We start from the raw sequence: 20,605 nt of genomic DNA on the forward strand, positions 1-20,605 counted from the left end.
AATTTTCTGTAGCACAAATACCAGTTCTCAAGACTTTCATCAGCTGTGGAGATGAACTGGCTGGCCACAGTGCTCTGCATTATACATTTTAATGTTCCATATAATTTTTTTATTTGTTCTGGTAGTATCCCTTTGCATAGTGCTTTTTATATTTCAGAAATCCTTAGGGTTCTTATGCCAGCTTGTTTCCTCAGGCCACACACTTGCTGCATTTCCAGTCAGATCTTTGTTTCCAGACAACTTTCCTTCCCTATTTTGTGTGAGGCATGGACAATAGGGTACAGCTAATTCCCTTCTAAAGGAGAAGTCACAGAGACAGCAGCAGCTGCAACCACCTCCCAGCAAAGCTGCAGACAGAAAGCAGCTGTCAGCAAAATTGAGTGTTTTACTCTGTACTTGCAACAGAAAGAATGAATGCATTGCCACTGAGGAGCCAAGGGATTTGCAGGGCCACTCCCTTGTTATGGTCTGCCTTTACTCCGGAAAAGTAGACCAGCATGATGGTGATCCCTGCCTACCTATATAGATACAGTTTTTTCATCTGAGATTAATTTTCAGAGCTGAAAGGTACATCCAGAAAAGAATCACTGAGATCCTAACTAGATGCTGGCCTGATGAAATAAGTGGGAGATAGTCCAGCACTGGGCTTTCTAATGCTATTCAGAAAAATATTACCACTGTGTTTGGAAAGGACTAAATTAGGGATGGGAGGAGGGAAAAAAACCCCCTACAAAATGCTGTGTTTTATTCAGAGGGGGCTGCTTATGAAACAAGTAAATGAAACCTAAGGGCAAAGGCACACCTATACAGATGCCTGTGTTGTCATAGCCACATACAATCATAGAATACACTGAATTGGAAGTGGCCCACAAAGTCCCCTGAGTCCACCTCCTAGATGGAAGTATTGTTTGAAAAGATACGACCTCCTGTAATGATTTATTTACAGGAAGTTTGGAAATCAGATTTTGTTGTTGCTTTTATTTGCTACAACTAAATTCTGCAACTTCCTTCTGTCAGGAACTCGATATAGAAACACCTACCTGAGAGAAAACCGTAAGGTTGGTGGTTTGTAGTTTTATTTCTGTTAGGCTTTTGATAGGGCCTATTGAAAATTTACATGTGCAGGACCTACTGCTCCAGCTGGATCCCTATAAACCTATGGGGCCTGACAGGATTCATCCAAGAATCCTTCCAGAACTGGCTGATGTAATCATAAAATGTCTTCCTTTGAGTGGTCTTGGGAATCCAGAAGTTCCAGCTGACTGGAAGCTGGTAAATATTTGTCCCGATTTTCAGGAAGGGAAGGAGGCCCCAGGAAACTATAGGTTTGTCAGTCTCACTCCAGTGCCTGATAAAGTTATGGAGAAGTTTATTCTGGGGGTATTGAAAAACACCTGAAAGACAACACAGGCATTGATCACAGCTAGCATGTCTTCATGAGAAGAAAGTCTAGCTTATTAACCTGATTTCCTTTCATGACTAGGTAACCCACCCAGCTGACCAAGGGAAGCCAGTAAAGTTTTTGATAGAGTCTCTCACAGGATCCTTCTGGACCTAATGTGCAGCCCACAGCTGGATAAACACATCATGGGATGGGTGAGCAGCTGGGTCATGGGTCAGGCACAAAGGGTCACAGTGAATGGGGTGACATCAGACTGGGGACCTGTCACTGGAGGGGCTCCACAGGGCCCCATCCTCGGCCCTCTGCTCTTTAACATCCTCATAAATGACCTGGACACAGAACTGCAAGGGACACTGAGCAAGTTCACAGCTGATAAAAAGCTGGGAGGAGCTGCTGCCTCCCTCCAGGGCAGGGAGAGGCCCTGCAGAGAGACCTCCACAAATCAGGGGTCTGGGCAATCACCAACCACATGAAATTCAGCAGGAGAAAGTGCTGGATCCTGCATCTGGGATGGGGCAGCCCTGGATGTCTGGACAGACTGGGAATGAGATGCTGTAAGCAGTGCCATGGAAAGGGACCTGGGGGTCCTGGCAAGTTGAACATGGATCAGCAGTGCCCTGGCAGCCAGGACAGCCAACCCTGTCCTGGGGTGCATCAGGCACAGATCAGCAGCCAGGCAAGGGAGGGGATTGTCCTGCTCTGCTCTGAGCTGGGGCGGCCTCACCTCCAGGGCTGGGGGCTGGTTTGGTGTACAAGGAGCAGCTGAGGTCACTTGGTCTGTTCACCTCAGAGGAGACTGAGGTCAGACCTCACTGCAGGAACAGCATGGGGAGAAGAGGAGGGGCAGGCACCAATCTCTCCTCTGTGATCAGTGGCAGAACCCCAGGGAATGGCCTGAAGATGTGCCAGGGGACATTTAGGTTGGGTGTTAGTAAGAGGTTCCTCCTCCAGAGGGTGGCTGGGCACTGGAACAGCTCCCCAGGGATGTGGTCACAGCACCAAGTTTGAGAGAGCTCAAGAAGCATTTGGAGTCAGCACAGGGTGTGACTCTTGGGGATGGTGCTGTGCAGGGCCAGGTGCTGAATTCAATGATTTTTGTGGGTCCCTTCCAACTCATTCTGTGATTCTGTAAATGATTATGAGGTTATATGGTTCACTTCCAGTGCTCTTGACATAATTCAGAAAGGTAATGTTTATATCATGTTAATGACCCTACTAAATACATGCATGAGTCTCCTATGCTCTCTGATGAGTTATGGTGACACTAACTGTTCAGTGCCACCTTCAGCTTTCTTTTCATCTGGAGCCTCACTCTGTAACATAATGCTTGTATTAGCAACAAAAGGCCCCATAAGCCCTGACGACTGCCACCTCTTTGCCATTTTTTAGGGTTTTTGGTGTTAGTATTTTATTTTCTCTTCCTTTTCTCAGTTGCTACCATGCATGATGGGTCATGAAGTTGCAGTGAGGGGAAATGGTCAAGTTAATACTGCTGAAGCAGACTGTAAGAGCTGTATCAAACAAAACAAAATACTGCTGTGCTCAGTATTTAAAAAAACATGACAAGTAGATTATTCTGAAAGGAGAAAAATTTGGTGCTATTTTAAAAAGTGTGTAGTATCTTACATGCCCTGTAGCTTTAACAGTGCTGGCTATGAAGAGGCCTAGAATGTATTTAATTTCTGCATATTTTGTGCAAGAGTCTTATCCAGCTCTGCATATTTTTCCTTACACAATGAAAAAAGGCAAAGAGCAAGCAGAAAAACCTTTGAAATGAAGTGTAACCTTTGCAGAAAAACCTGTGAAATGAAGTGTAACTCTGTTATGAATGGGATCCTGTAATAACTGTGTCTGTGAGTCATTACATTAGAAGTCACTGTGGTGCTTTAGTGCCTTCTTGGACAATTTTCTAACTCTTAACTGCATTTGAAAGAACTTGCTGAGTGTCCCTTAATTCAGGTATGACACTGTATGTCTGCAAAGGGGGAGGTCAGAAAATGTGGTGACGTGAAAAGGAACTGTACTCTTTGTACTGAAGACACTCTTGAGGCAGGCAGAATACTTTGTATTCTGAGGCTAAGAACTTTAAAAAAGAATACCCCATTTATTTTTTCTCATTATCATCCCTTAAGTGATGAGTTCCAGGTGCTTTTCTCCTGCTGCAAAAGAAGGAATGGAGTCATTCTTCTTCCCATGTATTTAAATTATTTTGAACCACAGTGCAATGGAAAGACTATATGTACTTAAAAAATAATTTATTTTGATATTTTTATTACTATCAAAGAGGATTTGATATAAAACAATAGAGTACAAAGGAAATAAGTTCACAGATTTTTTTTGTTTAAATTCTTAACTCTCTGAAATGAACAATTAAGATGTCTTCTAATAATGTAAAGATTCATTCATCAGGGAAGAAGAGAAACACTTGACATACCATTGCAAAAGAAGCATCACAAGGGTATGAAAGACACTTCCAGAAAATGGGAGGTCTGACATTTCTAGTAAAATTTAACTTAAACATGACAGAGAGAGCATGATGATCTTTGTTTTTTTCTTCAGTCCCATCCCATCACCAGGATGATGTCAGGTAACTTTCCAGTTTATTTCTGCTTCTCTCTAATCTTATGAGCCCCACTGCAGCCCCGGCTGATTTTACACTGACATTTTTTAAATATGACATAGAAGTTACAAATAAAATTGTAAGTACACAAGACAGTTTCATCCATTTTCAGAATGTTCAAATAAAAAAAGTTGTTAAAATCAAGAATCTTTGGCATCTGCAAATCAGAATTATTGTATTACCAAAGCACAAGGATAAATCCCAAAATTATTGTATCAAAGAATCACCTAGAGTCAGAGTAACTTGTGTGTATGTGTAGTATGTTTTGTGTGCATGTGTTCTCAGTTACAGTGGATCTCTAGAAATACAAAAAAGTAAATATTTCTGTCAGCTGATTGTTTTAGCAGTCACATAATCCTTCCTTTGATGTCCTGGGTCAATGAAATCCTAGTACCATCGGGGTTTAGTAGAAGATCTATTAAAAGAGTTGTCTGTGATCTTTCCTGCAACGGAAACAGCATTTAAAGTTATTACTCTGTCACAATGAAGGAATATCTGTGCATTCTTGATTGCCGCAGCTTTCCAAACTGAGTTATATTTTAGGTTACCAGTAAACTGTAACTGTAGCTACAGAGTTAACAATGATCTCTTTAGCTTCCTAAAGCTACCACAACAAGGTCTGGAGAAGATAGGGAGGGATCCATAGTGGAAGCACTAACTCTCTTGGTTATTAGCAAGTTACCCTGAAAATAACGTTGGAGGCAAGTTACCACATCAATACTGTGTGATGCTACATACCCACATACCTTCTCATCTTTAGCCAACAGCAGTACTGAGGTAGTTTTTCCCCTTAGGCCATTTAGTGTCTAACATCAGGATATCATAATGTGTATTGATTCAGTTTTTGAGAGAAAACAGCAACACTTCTCAAAGGCTCTTAGGAAAGGTACATCTTGCTTTTTGCTCTAGGGCTCGACTCCTGTTCCTGCTGAACTGAGCCAGTGTGTAAAATCAGAACTGATATCAGCTCAGTAGGCACCGGAGGACGGGTCCATCAACAGCCTGGAACAACAGCAGCAGCTGTAAGTTGTTTCCGACTGGAGCTGCCACCATTTCCTGCAAACAACACAGAGTGCTAAGCTAAAACTGCAGAGAGGATCATGACAGCATCCACTAAGAGAAGACTATAAAACAAAAGCTTTATTGACAATTTCAGGTTAAAGTCACAAGCATTATTTCCTCTGACCTTTAGGAAAGCATGGTAACCAAATTACTGTAGGCAATACCTTATATTTGCAATTAGACTGAGAACTTAAGGAGCACTATTTATTCTCAACTAAAACTAGAAGTCTTTGGAGCTTCCCAGGTTGCCTCTGTGTCTTATTGTCCATACACTGAACCTTGATGTATTCATCACAAATCTGCTCTCTCAGCAGCAAGGGATCTCAGCCAGCAAACGCTCTCTGCCCTGCAGAGAGTCTCCTCTCCCTTCTCTTCAGGTGCAGAACTTAGCCACTGTGAACAAAGAGGAAAACAATCACTGTTCACCAATCAGCTAAGCTCTGCACCTCGCCAGAGAGATCTCGGTCTCAGCAGAGATAGTTTTCAGAGGAGGTTCTTCCATGATGTTCTGCTGCTTTCCTGTGATTTTGGTGGGTTTGGGGGTTTGTTTCTCTCTCTCTCTAGTTTTTATTTTTTTGTGTGTGTGGGTGTGTGTTTTTTGTTTGTTTGTTTGGTAGCTGGAGAGGATTCCGCGCTGTGCAGCCATCAGACCGTTAATGGTGAGTTTCATGCTAGCAGCTGTGGTCATGGCTGCGTGGTAATCCCTGGCAATGTGATTTTAATCTGAAGTCACAAATCATCATGCCAGGAACCCAAACAGCCATAACATTAAAAGAAAGCTGTGCAGTCACACACAGTATTGTACTCAGTATCTTTACATTCTATGTTATAGCTCACCATGCACTTCCACTCTGTGAAGTCAAAGGGGTCATTCTAGACTACTGCTAACACCTGCATACCATGTAATTTTCCTGTGCTAGATACTTACCATCAGAAACTTGTAGAAATTTTGATTTTATTATTTCTGACCTTCAGACACTTGAAGACACCTACCAGATTAAGAATTGTTGAACATAAATCAAATTCCTGAGTCCTTAATAATTTGGAGTATACAAGAGAGTCTCTATAGCCCTAACTATTTAAAAAGGTATCTCTCCTACCCCACAACTCATCTCCTGCCACTTTACAGTCTGATCCACCTTTCCCAAAAAGTTTTCTTGGCAGGTACAGTTCTTGTCTATACAGAAGAACAACATGGCTTTTCATAATCAAACTTGCTTTCATTGTATCTGTTATTGGCTGTATTTCATATAAACATAGCAAAAAAAACACTACAAAATCAAGTGGAACTTACAGTCAAATACTGCTAGAATAGGAGAAAATTAAGATTTTTGCTTTGTATCAATTAACTGACAATGTTTTTGCTAAATTAGAAGCCTGAATTTTGTGAACAACCATGGCAATCAGTCTGTTGGATGAGTTATATGGTTAACCAAAAATCTGAGGTATGCTGCACTTGAAGAAACTTTCATACAAATCTTAACAGGTTGTATGTTAAACATGCATGTGCAGAAACTGTTCAGACAGAGAACTGGAAAGTATATTTGCAAATTTATAGCCTATGGAAATCTTCATTCCATAAATATTTTTGCAATTCTGCTTTTTCTGGCAATTCCTCTCCTTCAATTTCATAAACAAGTTAGCTTCTTCATCTTAAGGGTACTTTTCTTACCTCATAATCAGTCTTCAAAACCTCCATACCCTCAACACAAGAACATCTGAATTACCAGCTTGTTCTCACATGATATTTGTTTCCAAGTCCACAGTTTCGTATTTCCACTGTGGGAACAGGCTCTTTTCAAAGACTATGCTGCCTGTTGAGTAAACATGCAGCTCTATTAAACAGAAATGCTCCTCACACAATTGAAATTTTTGTAAGCAGAATTAGGAATACAGGGTGGGAAACAACTGTAGGGCAGAGCCTGGCCTTCTTTGGCCATTTGGACTTACAGTTGCCTCTTGTACAGTCCATTACAACAAAGCCATTCTCCATTTTCTCCAGCTATGCCTACATGTATGTAACTCACTGCTTCTGCAGCTGGGCTTCAGAAAAAGAAAAAAAAACAAGCCAACAAGATACATAACAAGAGTTATCTCTCAGCCTAAGCAGCCACAAGCTGTATGGTATGCCATAGTTTACCATCTACACTAAGCTCTTCATATTCTTTCTATGTGAAGCAAAATCAGGGTGTTAGGATTAAAATGAAAAATCACCTTTTCAGAATAACATCTCTGCCACCACTTTGGCTGAGGATGCATCCATATGTTCTTGTGCTGCAGCAAAGCATTTCCGTGCAAGTTCTTGTTGTTTTGCATCTTCATTCACCATTAATTCACCATAGAGATACACACCCATGGCCTGAAAGAGGAACATAGCACACAAGCATCCTACCACCAGTAATAACTAGTTAGCTGGGTTTTTGCCACTGACCCCCTACTATTCATTTAAACTAGAAATGAAACAAAATAGGCAATCAAAACCACAGAAAACACCATTTAATCTCTAATGTCTATTCTCCCCCCCTAGAAGAACTAATTTTCTCTGTGTCTGTTTAGCCTAAGGATGGTTGTCTATATGCTGTGTTGACTCTCCAAAAACAGATTATTAATGTAAGATTTTTGTGTTATGGCATGACAAGAAAAATCATTCCTCACTCCACTTTCCTTGCCAGTTTTCAAGTTGAATACTGTTTCCTTTTACCAACTATCTGATTTTATCCCAAATGTCCCTTAAGAAAAAAGCTTCTCCTTCCTTCAACAGGATATACATTTTCTTTTCAATTGTCATGTTTACTCACACATCCATGAACAAAGACTGAAGTACTCCACTCTAAAATTCCCATTTAGCAATTCTGAAACTGGACATTGACTGAATATGGTCATGTATATGTTTGACTCCCTTTATATCAGAGATGCAGCTTAACATGCATGAATTCTGGTTGAGTACAAAAGCAGGCTTTTCCTAATTATTTATTCTGGACATAGCAGCTATAAAAAAAGGTAATGGGGCTCCTGTAGGGAGATCTGGGCCCCTTTCACTGCTGCCAACAAAGCTCTGGCTGCCAACTTAATGGGAAACATATTGGAGATTGTCTTTTTTTTTCTGATGATACATTTCTTTCAGCTAATGACAGGAATTCAGTAAGTGTTAAACTACACTTACCAAAATAGGATTACACATCTGACAAAATATTAGCAGCTTAGCATGCTGACTTTTACAGTTATTTTTTTGACATTTGCAGGAGCAGAAAAATTTGGATAGCATTGAAAAAATATAATTTTTAATGGTATTCCTTGCAATTTCTAGCATTGGGTGATAAGCCTTTAAAACCCCTTCAGCCAGAAGAGAAATTTAAAATTTAAAAATTATTGGAGTAAAAGGAGAAAGTCTCAAGAGTGGCAGGAACCTGCCAGATTCCTTGCCAGTTCCTTAAGCATGCTCTGATGCCAGAACCAAAACCTCAGATTTCCAAGGTTTGCAGCCGCACCAAGGTCTGGCAGCCACACAAATGACCTTGGAGCTGGACTCTAGTAACTCTCATTGAGAATTTTTTAAATGCTGAGATTTTCTTACTGTAGGAGCTACCTTCTCTACCCAGCATTAATAACTCTCCCCTAGGTCTAAAAATTAATATGCAGTAAACACACTTGTGTTTTGTAGAACTTCAAAGGACTTAAACAGTCCACTTACATTTTTTTCCCAGACTTTTAAAAAAAGCTGTTACATGATCAGTACAGACATGCAACTGCTCTAAGTACTAATCACACCAGAAACTCGTTATGCCATTAACTGTATGCATTGCTGAAGTAAATGAAATTAGATTATTTTAAAAAGTTGCAAAAATTATTTCCGTACACTCCAGAAAATGTCTTTATCTGGCATAACAGCTATTCCAAACATAATGCAATTCTGTATAGTTTTATCAGCTCAAGGATTTCCTAAACCCCGAAACCCCAGGTTCTGCTAGTGGATAGCTCCATCCTTTCACAGAATTCAAATATGCACAATCAATGTAACTCCTTATGAAATAATGTTATTTTATGTCTTTTGTTTGTTTGCTTTAATACAGAGCTTGCCAAGAGCTCTTGGGCCTTGTTTATTTGCTGAGATATAAATAGGAGGTATACTTCCAAGCTAGAACTCATGAAAAAACTGCAATAATTCAACTGTGTTATGTTGGCTGAAAGCAAAAAATCCTCACTGGCTGTAAATAGCTTTGTTAATTGTGAGCATAAAAGGTAAAGACATTAATATCTTGCCTAGATTTTGATGTATCGTCACAATTTTCTATTTTTTAACATACATTTGAATATTTAAAATTCATCCTAGGCAGTGAATGTCTTGATTTTATAGGGCTCATAGTGAATAAAGATAAATAAAAGAATAAAAGAAATAGAAAAGAACAAGGTAGAGGTGCAATTAGAATTCCAAATTCACAGTTACCTAAATACAAGGCCATAGTAAGGGAATAATGTATGTCCAGCCTTTTAATGCCTTCACAATCCTCTCTTACCATGTCCCTACCCATGGAGAGGCCAGCATTCCCTGAATGTTCTGTACCACTTCTGGCTGTTATCATCTCAACTGAGGTTACCACAGCACTGGCTGCTTTGCACCTACCTCGTACCTGTACGGACATTCACAGCCACACTCGCCTTCCTCATCCTGCAAAAGGAACCTGCTGAGAAGTGTCTCCCTAGCATCATTCATACCTCTGGCTTGCACAAAATGCAAGGAGAGGAGGAATTCTATTTCATCACTTGGCAGAAGATCAGCAGTGTTTAGGTTAGGTGGGGAAGTGGCTTCCTTAAACTATAATATTTAGGGGACCACAGAAGAAAAAAATGAATACACAGCCTTGTTTTTGACAAACTGCAGCAAGAAAATATACTATTTTTTTTTTTCAGCATAAGGGTGTTAAAAAGTCAATTGTTTTCAAAATACTAGTTAAATGTAACTTACCTGATCCTCTCTGAGGAATCTCTCAATGTCTCCATACCCCGGCTGGTATTTGTGTTTAATGACAAGTTCACACCACCGATGACGAACCTTTGGGAAGAAAAATAAAACTAGGTAAAAAAAGAAGCAAACAAATAAACCCCTGTATTTTATCTGTTTGAGTGTTCATAATGTATCTGTACCAGTTTAGTTTTTTCATCTCTGTTGGGTTTGTGTCTTTTGGCAGGTTGCAGCCTGGCAAGTCAGTCAGCTGGACAGAGGAGCCAGAACTCTGTGCCTGGGCTTTGGAAACCCAGGATGCCCAAAGACAAACTCCTGATTCTGTGCTAGAAATTAACCCAGACCCAGACACACCATCTGCAGCATCTTCAGTGCAACTGCTTCCAGCCTTGACTTTCTTTAAGTTACACTAAAGGTTATTTCTTTCATACTGTCGAAAGGAGGGCATTGGGGGTGGCAGGAAACAGAGACTACCATGCAAAGGTCTGGAGAAGCCACAAAATACAACTGATAATATTCCATATTTAAGTGTATCATACAAGCAATAAAAAGGCTTATATCTAATTCTTTACCAATATTAAATCCATGCCAAGAGGATAGAAGTTCCCCTGAAACAGGAAGCTTTCACTTAAATGAATGATAGATTTTAAGCATATTGTTAAGCATTTAAAATTCATCTGCATTTAAAAAGCTGTCATGCTTTTCTACCAATACACATTGATAAAACCAGTTATTGCCACACTGTTACAAGCAAATTACATCTTAAGTAGTATTAACATGAATTACACTATTACAGAAGTTTTCAAGCAAATTACATCTTAAATAGTATTAACATAAATTATGTGTGTGTTGTCTTTACATTTCTGACTTTTTTCTTAGCCACTCTTGTGGCATGTCATCTTACACTCCAGTTAGGCATTCCTGATTGCAGGTAGTGATCAGCCTAACATTTTATATTCCATTAGCAATTCTGCACTGATAGTAAAGGAAAACAGTTATGTGGAACAACTCCCAGTGCTTCTGTTTCAGCCTTTTCTCTTACCATCTTTCAAAAGACTGCGGACCTAATGAAAATCACATTTCATAATAAAAGTGAAAGTTAGCAGTTTTAGTAGTTTTCAAAACTGAGTCCAAATTTGCTTACATCAATTAACTGAATATGAACCTTTTTCTGAATGACAGATTTAGTGATGACATCAAGAACTGAAAACAGAAAGGGAGTATGGGGGAAAAGGTACCGTTGCTTTTGGAAATAAGGTTTTGAAAACAATTTCCTTTTCATCCTAGTCACTGTTAACTTTTTAGCTCTGGAAAAAAATTCACAGAATTACATTAGATTAGATGTAAATCCTATTAGCATAATAACAAGTCATAAATGCCCACAGTCATAAATGTGTGCTTGATTCCTCTTTTCAGCTGATCCCTTATAAAAAATAGTTTGAAGACAGCTTATGAAAATAAAAAAATGAGGTTTTGGGGCTGGGTGGATTTTGCACTCACTGCATTTAAAATACCAAATAGATACAATGCTGTGCATGATAGGGAATAACTGCTGTCTCTTACAGCTTTTTGCTGATAAAATAGCAGCTGTAAGTAAGGATTCCTGCTAGTGGAACCAGAGCTAGATTTACAAAAGAAATGGCTTTCCAAGATTCAGCTCACTTTGCTGTAGATGCCTGTATTCACAATGCAGACCTTAAAATCCTACCCAGCTGCTGCTTCTCTCAGGAGACACTGAATGTTTCTCCAGGAAACTTCCCAGGCAATGCAGCTTTGTTACAGGTTGTTTCTCAGCACCAAGCAGCTCCTTGCCTGGATGAAACTACCAAACCCAAAGCTTAACCATACACCTCTCCTATCTGTAAGATGAGTTAAGCAAACGACATAAACACATTTAAGAAACTGTAGATACACTTTACTCTGCAGATTCTTCCATATATAACAAACAAACAATCCAAACAGAATTCCTAATGTATTCTGATAGCAACAAGGAGAAAGGGTCTGTAGTCCCCTCCTGTGATCCTTGCTCTTCTACATCTCATGATCCAGCAGTTAAAGCACTTACCCAGGAGGGAAGCAATCAAGTGCAGCTTCTGTGGCTGCTTATGGCCTCAAGCTGTGCCTTCAGTGAGAATATTTCAGCAGCAGGGATGGGGCTATCTTCATACCTCCCGGTGGAGCTGTTAGTACCCCTACAGTTATTAAAGTATTTATTGATGTAAAGGTGGAGTCACAAGATTTTAAGTGCCTACATTTTTGAGTACTTTTTATAATAAGCAGGGACCTGGCTGAAAGAGCACAGAAGCCAGTTTGTCCCCAGAACACCTTTCTTGGTGCAACCATTGTAGCTGCATGGAGAGCAGAACAGAAGTTCTCTCTGTGAAGGTGTTCATGTGGTCATACTTCCTCACATATTAATGCAATCTATGATTGACACTGCATCATAGCCTGAGCATCTGAATTCCAATGGCTTTGGAAAACACAGAACTAAGCTGTGCCTGTTCCCTTAACTGCTCCTTCCTCCATATGGTTTCTGTCCTTGGCAACCAACATTTATTCAAATAGTTAAAAAGAAAAACATTTATTTGTTGAGTGAGATCTGAGACAGCACACACTTTTCTTTCTCTCTTTTGCTTTTTTCCCCTTTCTTTCCCAGGGTGAGTATAAATCCCAGCACATTCCCAGACCTGAAACGCTGGCACTTGGCCAGCTGGGGCAGGAGCAGCATGCCTCTTATCCTCAGATTACACATTTGCCTCCTGTCTGCCCCAAATGTTCCCGTGGCAGAGCAAGCTGCAGGAGGACCAATGGCTGCTGAAGGGTCTGTGAAACCATCAGCTCAGTCAGCCCTGCTGGCTCCCTCTGACTCGTGCAAGACCCCAGAAAGCAGGGCACAAAAACCGAGGCTGGCTCCGAGTGCAAGAGGGGCAGGGGGCCCTTGCACAATGGGGACTGAAATACACGGGTTACATCCCTGCCCCCTGTGCCATATGGTGTGTAGACAGCCGTGCTGCCCAAACTGCAGCCACAACAGTTTCTCAGACACATGAACTATAAAGGAAGAATTTTTCTATGATACTCCATAGCCCTAAGGCTGACTCCACAAACATGAGAATTTTAGTCACATAAGAGTAGAGTGCAAAAAAACCCCAGTTCCCACCGTCTCATCCAATGCTTAGAGGGACAAGAGCAAAACGGGCCCCACAGCTTCACCGCCTAATGAATGAGTCATGCGAACAGGCACTTTCAACAAAACAGTTTCAAAAGGAAATTTTGAAAACCAAGTTTCTTGTGGTAGGATTGGGCTAACCATACCACATCCTGTGCATGATCTTCTTGGCTTTTCTTTTCCTCCCAGGAGCAAATACTCAGCGGCAAAAATAAGAATTCATTAGTCCTCTCGCAGTTTTCTCTCTGCACGTTTCTCTGTGCTCTTCTACAGTTCAGAGATTCACAGCATATGTCATTTTGGCTGGTTATACCATAAACAATACAAACTAAACCTGAAAAGTAATTTACAGCAATCCATCCTGTTATTGCTGGCAGAAAGCACAGAGGACTTTGCTGGATCTGAAGCAACACCTTTAACTGCTCACCCACCCACACACACAAACTCTTACTGGTTTGGCAGCTGCAAGGACCCACATGCTGAAATTGGAATTGAAATTTGTTTTCACAGCCTGCAATTCCAGGGTGAGAGCTGTCCTCCCAAGTCCAGGACTGATGGTTGGCGTTCCCAAAGATGGGGAAGAGTAGGGCAGAGGAGGGACGGAGGCCTGCTGACACCTCAGGTTCCTTGTGGATGGATCCTCATTGCTTGGAAATAGTTTTGTCCTCCCACCCTGCTTTTGGAGATGGTGGGGGCCGCTCCACTGCCAGGTTTTTAAGCTAAATGAAGTTTGTAACTGTGTGTTTTACAATGCAATACTCATATTAGTAGTGCATTTCTGAGGCACAGGCCAGTAACCTGAAGACAGACAGACTCAATGTCTCAGGTATAAAATTTAATCTTCATAAGTACCAACAACATTAAGATCTAAGTATTGGCACTCACCTACAGGGAACATTGTGAAGGGATGCTACTGTCAGACAGCACAGTTTCAAATACAGGAGCAGCAGCTTATACAAATAATTCCAGGAGCCTCATAATATCTTTTAATTTCACTTTTAAGAAAAATGCACAGTATTGCACAATGTTATTTGTATCTCAAAAATTACCTGCATTTGGACAGCTGAATGGAAGATACTAAGACCAAAATTTTGGTTGCTTGATCTGTTTTCAGACAATGCAAACTGCTGCATGAGATTATTTGAGGGGGAAAAAATTGCATAAAATAGTCTAATAATCCAGCTCTAAGGGAGTCCCTTTATTTTAACAATCTGGGCCAAGACCTTTTGGGAGATGGTGCTTGACAAAGCTGAGAGATTAAAGCCATGTAAGGTACCAAATACATGGCTTGATTTTCAAAAGAAAAGCTTCTAATGACATACATACCTGAGAAAAAAGTATTTTTAAAGATATTTTGAACATGTCTTAAATGAAAGAGATACTGACTATTTCTCACCCAGGTGATAAATTATTTTGCCTAATCCATGTTATACTCTCCTGGCCCACACAATCACAGCAGCATAGAATCCCAGAATGGAATGTGTTGAAAAGGACTTTAAGAATGATGTAGTTTCAACCCTCCTGCCATGGCAGGATCAGGTAGCTCATAGCCCCATGCAACCTTGGTCTTGGATGGGGCAACTCCCACAGAAGGGGAAATTTCTCTGAGAAACCTGTTACCAGTGTCTAGCCATTTTCAGTTAAATAAAGAAGTTTTTCTAAAATATCTAATCTAAGGATACTCTCATTTTCAAGCCATTCCCCCTTCTGTCAATATATGCTTTTGCAACTAGTCCCTCTTCATCTTTCTTACAGGCTCCCTTCAGGCACAGGATGGCTGCAATTAGGTCACTCCTTCTCTTCACCAGGCTGAACAAACTCAATTCTTTGGCTTTTCCTCACATGAATCACAGAATCTCACAGAATCACAGCTGAGTTGGAAAGAACTCTTAAGGATGACTGAGTCCCACACTCAGAGTTGCATACAAGCAAAAAAAAAAAAAAAAAAAAAAAAAAAAATTACTTCTGAAGTCTACCCATAAGCTTTAGAAAAAAAGTAATTTAAATCATGCCTTTATTAAAGGGAGAAAAAAGTTACTAAGTTTACTAAGCTTTTGGTCTGCAGAATGGAAGTCTAGCTTCAGGGAAAATGAGTACATTTTGCTAATAGCTGGATCCAATTTAAAAGGCGCCATAAGACAACAAATCTAAATCACTAAACAAAACCAATGTACTTAAAGATGTTAGAAAATGAGATCATCTGAAATAGAGTAAGAGCTACTGTCCAACAAAGTGGAACCTTTATTAAAGGTATGGGGAATCTATGATCTTTACGAAATAAGAGGTTCAGACTCCATTGAAAAAATTATTTTAACAACTTGACTCTTAAATGTTAATTAAAGAGTCTCAGAGGTCAGACTCCAGCTTAATTTACAGAGGAAAAAATAGAGAATTTTTTCAAATAACCAATGCTACAACAGATTAATTTTAATTAACAATAAGGAAGCATTTAATTAACAACAAGGAAGCATTTATCACCAGTCTCTTCCCCTCTACAGATAAATTGGATTCAAATATTAGATCATTTGCCTACCTAATTAAGGAACAAATGTTACCAGACAATATTTGAACTAAAAAACAGGTTTTACAATTGCTTAGCATGGAAGAATTGCAGTTTAAGAATTGCCAATTTTACAGTGCTTTTAATGACTTTTCCCCACCTCTATCTTAGCTGAAATAATTATTCTTAAATACACCAGTGGCTTTTTATTCTATATAGCCTGAATTTCAAGTGGGCACTCCTATCTTTTATGTCACAATAAACACAGACTTTAGAAGGTGAATTTGATTTCACTGAAACTTGTGCAAGTGAGGGGTGCTGAGGCAGCTCACCAGGAGCAATGAAGCAACTTTTTGTGTTACAACTGTGTTGACAGACTATCAGTTTGGCAATCTGAAAGAGTGTACTCAAAGAGCCAAAAGCCTACTGGATGCAGGCAGAACAGATTAATCATTTTTACAAGGATTCTGTAATTGTGATTATTCTGTTTGCCAAGGGTTTGTCAGGAGGCTGAGTAAAGAAGCAGTCTATCAGCTTAAATTAATTTTGTTTTAGACCAAAAACTGGACTTTTCATAGCTTAAGTTTCCTCTCGGGTCTTGTAGTGCTTGCTTGGACTGCAGAGCCCAAAGAAACTGAAGGCCAGAAACAGCACCACAGCAGCAGCAATCTTTAAGGCAATCTTTCTTCCTGAGATCCTCATGGCATCAGGGTTCAGTTCAAGCTGTTTGTCACAGTGAAATGCTCTGTTTTGGTATAAAACTCTTTAATTTTCCAGAGCTACGGCCAAAAGAATGACAATATTTCAAATTTTATTCAGTTTTACTTTGAGTACTGGAATGAACCACAGTTCAGTAGCTGGAGCTGAGGCAGACTGAGCTCACGGAGCTCCACCATGCTCTGCATTTGACATCACTGATTGTATAAGCAGCTCCAGGTTGTATAGAAAGATTGTACATGCCATTCCCACCACCTTGGAAAACCTCCTCTCCTGCTGTGCAGCACAGCACGAGTATCTCAGCCCACTGACACCCCAGTAAAAAAAGAAAAAGCATAGTCATTCAGGAAATAGCAGAATACCAGACATTAGATTTTGGTAATATTTGTAGCAATATTCTACTTCTGTAATTAATTTTATTCCTTTTGATTTGTATTTCTGCAGAGATCAAGCAATTCCATACTATGAAGGGTGCTGGAAACAATGGAGAAGGACATGCAAGCCCCATGTCTCCTTCTTTAACAGCACTGATGAAGAGCTGTGGGTAGAGCTCATGCAGCAACTGCCGATATTTAGCAGCAGAAGAGAAAGGTCAGAAAGTACAGTCAAGGTTTGAAAGGCAAATTCTGTTGCTTGGTCAATGATAGACTGTGGAGCCTGGCAGCATTTGAAGCTGTACCTGTGCTAGTGTGCCCATGGGCCAGGCAGCATGCTGCCACAGCTCTGCAAGCCTCAAGCAGCAGCTTGAACATTCTCACATTTATAAACATGATCCAGGGGCATGCATTTCCTTCCTGATCTTCCTCCGCTGCTCCAACCACATGTTCTGTTTTAGCATTCACACGGTACTATCTAACACAGTGTTAAAAAGTTTATATAGTACCACAGCCTTGCTCAAGAGAAACCTCATCAGCTTCCACGGCTGCAAACATGACTCCACTTCCACCTGCAAATAAAACATGTGCCTTTCCCACAGCCAGCACAGAGGCTCTTTTCTACATGACCAAACAGAAGCCAGGAATCACGAAATATGTTGGTTCAGAAAACCCAGGCAGAACAGCAAGCAACCTTGCTGTGATCAAAAAGGCAGAACAACCAAAGGATAGCACTTCAGGACAGGATTCACTCTTGGCAAGGCAGCAAATGCTGAAGACTTGTTTGGAGAAGACAAATGCTCTTTTTTTTCCCCACTTCAGGCTTACAGCAGAGAGCTCCCAATTACAAACCAGACACTCTTCTCCCTATGTGGGCCCCATCTGTGATCAAGGACAGCTGTGTTGGTAGAAAAACATTTTTCCAAAAGAAGTCAGAAAAGGCAACAGACTAAGAAGCCATGCCTAATCCTTTTTCAAAGGTGGCACTGGCTGTGTCTCTCTTTGGATGTCAAAGCTGTCACTGTGAATAAAGGCTTGGTTGGGATGCCTAATTGTGTAATCTCAATGCTCTTCAGCTTGCCCCTCCTTACCCTGTCTAACAGGAGATGGATACAAAACAGGATGGTCTCTGGCTTTACAGCAAACCAACAAAGTGATGATAGGGAAATGACCCAGAGAACAGATGAGGAAAAGGCCACCAGCAGCAGAGCTGTGTGACAGCTTCAACAGCGCTGTCTGGGAGAGCACAGTGCCATGTTGCTTGGAGCCTTTCCTTACAACATGCACATCTGCACTGACACCGAACCAGTGCTGGGTAAAGCAGCTCCTATATCACAGTGCATGTAAGGTAAGAAATGTTTAACACAGCATGTGAACTCACTTAATTTCCAAAAAACAAAGGTTTTTAAAAATAAGCCTTAATTTAAAACATAGATACACTACTTATACTGGAACCAAATGCTTCCCCTTTGCCTGCATTTTCACTACTGCCTGCTCAGCAAGCTGAAGCACCAGTGACATTCACAGCTTGCAGCAAGATGAAGATGGCAGAAAAGATGTCACCATCTGCCTTTTCAACAATTTCACAGGAGATGTGTGCTGAATTTTGCTTTGCTGTGGTGCTGCCAGCTCTCTGGAGCAAGGCTGCCTTCTCCAAGAAACAATGCTTGCGCCACCTTGCCTGCTCTCCATTCTCACTCCTTCCTTCCTCAGCAGGGTGCTCTGGTGAGGATGGCTGCACGCGTGAAGACACGGTCTGAGGTGAGTATGGAGAGGGTGCTGCAGGGCCAGGAGATCCAGCACCTCAGATGGGGAAGGAAGACAAGGTCCCAGCCTAAGGTACAACCAACATCAGAGATACTGCAGGGACAAGCCTCATGCCTTCAGGAAGGTAAACTTGGTTCTGGCACATGTTCACACCCAAATGGATGCTTTGGCCAAAATGCAGCAACTCAACTGTCTGCCATCTCATATACAGCCCCATCCACATTCCCTCTGACATCCCACTGAAACACCTATCTACAATAATGGCTAGATTATGACAGAATGACAGAAAATAGAATGGCTGGGCTGGAAGAGACCTCAAAGATCACCCTCATTCCAACCCTCCCACCAGTGGCAGGGAGACCTTTCACTAAACCAGGTTGCTTGGAGCTTCATCCTCTCTGGCCCTGAACATGGCCAGGGATGGGGCATCCACAGCTTCTCTGGGCAGCCTGTTCCAGTGCCTCACCATTCTCACAGTAAAGAATTGCATCCTAATAGCTAATCTAAACCTACTCTCTTTCAGTTTGAAGCTGTCACCCCTTGTCCAAGCCCAACAGTATCTCTGGCATCAGAAGAAATTTGTATCACCACAGCAAGCAATTACAACACTTCTCATTACTACTGTCTCTTCTGACTGGCTCCATATAGAGTCTGTTTATAATTTTTACGCATGTAGTGTCTGCATATGTGTTTCAACACAGATCATTTATATATGCACATAAAAGCATGCTGGGTGTATAAATCGAAATGTTATAGTGGAAGAAAGCACATAAATATATACATCTAATGCAGAAATTAAACTCTGAAGAGTTTGAGATCAAGCACACCAACAGTCTGTTTCTGTTACCAATTATCATTGAATTTTATCTCCTGTTCAGCAAAACCGAAGGTTGCTGTAAGTATCAAGGCAACAGTAAGTTATCCCCTTTGCCTATGCCCTTCTCTCCATCCCTCTGCTTCTACCTCATCTGTCTTGTAGCTAGAGGCAAAAAAACCTTTTATCTTTGGTCTCCTGCAGTAACTGTGGTCAAAACATTTGTCATTTACAGGCAAGATTACTGCCATAGATGGAGTCTGGAACTCCATATGAAAATAAGACTCAAATTCCAATCAAGGAGCAATGTGGCTGCCTGTTTTTTCCATAACTTAGGTCACAGGCAGCCTACTCAGCCCATGCTCACATCCTTCTAATTTCCTATTGCTTAAAATCTGGATTTCCACTTTCAAAACAAATTAATACAATATTTTTACTCTGAAGACAGAGATCTTTTGTATCACTATTATACTCATTCTCCCTTCTTCAACACCCAGCAAAAATTCTTAAGTGAAAAATATATTGATTTTATAAACTCAGAAGAAATATGCTCATTCCTGCAATAAGATTATTTAGATTATTCTCTGTATTTGACATTTTTTTAGTAATTTTTGCCACTTGTTTTACTCCCTGCTGCTGGAACACAGTGATGGTTGTTGCTTAGGACAATGCTTATACCATGTGGAACACAATAAAATTCCTCTTCTTCCTCAGAAACTCCAACTCCTCTGCAACTCCAACTAGCACAAGAGTTGAAAGTAGGACAGAAGACTTTACCCACATGCTATTAAGTCAGTGGTGGAATCATATCTCTGTGGTTAAGAAGTTATGTCAGAACATGCACCTTTGAATTGTCCTGTTTCTTGAAGTATTTAGACCTCACAGGGCACAGGGCAGTTTTTTTCCAAATCTGTGGTCCTATTCAGGCATACCCATCTGCAGCCAGCCTTCAAACAGCAATGAGAAGTATTAGATGAGCTATTTGGATGAAGTCTCAAAGTGAGTTTATTTTAAACAAAAATATTTCAGGCTTAAAAACCGAAACAAACTAATAAAAAAAAACTCCCAAAGAAAGCAAACCTCAGAGGAAAATCCCTACTACTGACAGCTAGTGGATTTTGTCTGGATTTTAGAACTACCCCCTCCTTGTCATGGGCACTATTCCAGCGCTATCATATAAATGCAAACAGAGTAACTTTTTAAATTTCATAACAAAGGCA

General features: G+C 40.6%; 1 protein-coding gene across 1 annotated transcript in view; it reads right to left on the reverse strand.

Annotated features, from left to right (window-relative positions):
* Positions 1–3,640: 3,640 nt before the first annotated feature.
* Positions 3,641–20,605, reverse strand: part of AOPEP (aminopeptidase O (putative)) — a 181,873-nt gene continuing 164,908 nt past the window's right edge. Inside the window, exons 15-17 of the mRNA XM_021531143.2 lie at positions 10,048–10,134; positions 7,299–7,443; positions 3,641–4,465 (exon numbers count right to left, since the gene is read on the reverse strand). Coding sequence (XP_021386818.1) covers positions 7,303–7,443; positions 10,048–10,134 — 228 coding nt within the window. The 3' untranslated portion in view covers positions 3,641–4,465; positions 7,299–7,302. The remainder of the gene's footprint in view (positions 4,466–7,298; positions 7,444–10,047; positions 10,135–20,605) is intronic.

The sequence above is a fragment of the Lonchura striata genome, chromosome Z (assembly GCF_046129695.1).
Source record: "Lonchura striata isolate bLonStr1 chromosome Z, bLonStr1.mat, whole genome shotgun sequence".
Lineage (NCBI taxonomy): Eukaryota > Metazoa > Chordata > Aves > Passeriformes > Estrildidae > Lonchura > Lonchura striata.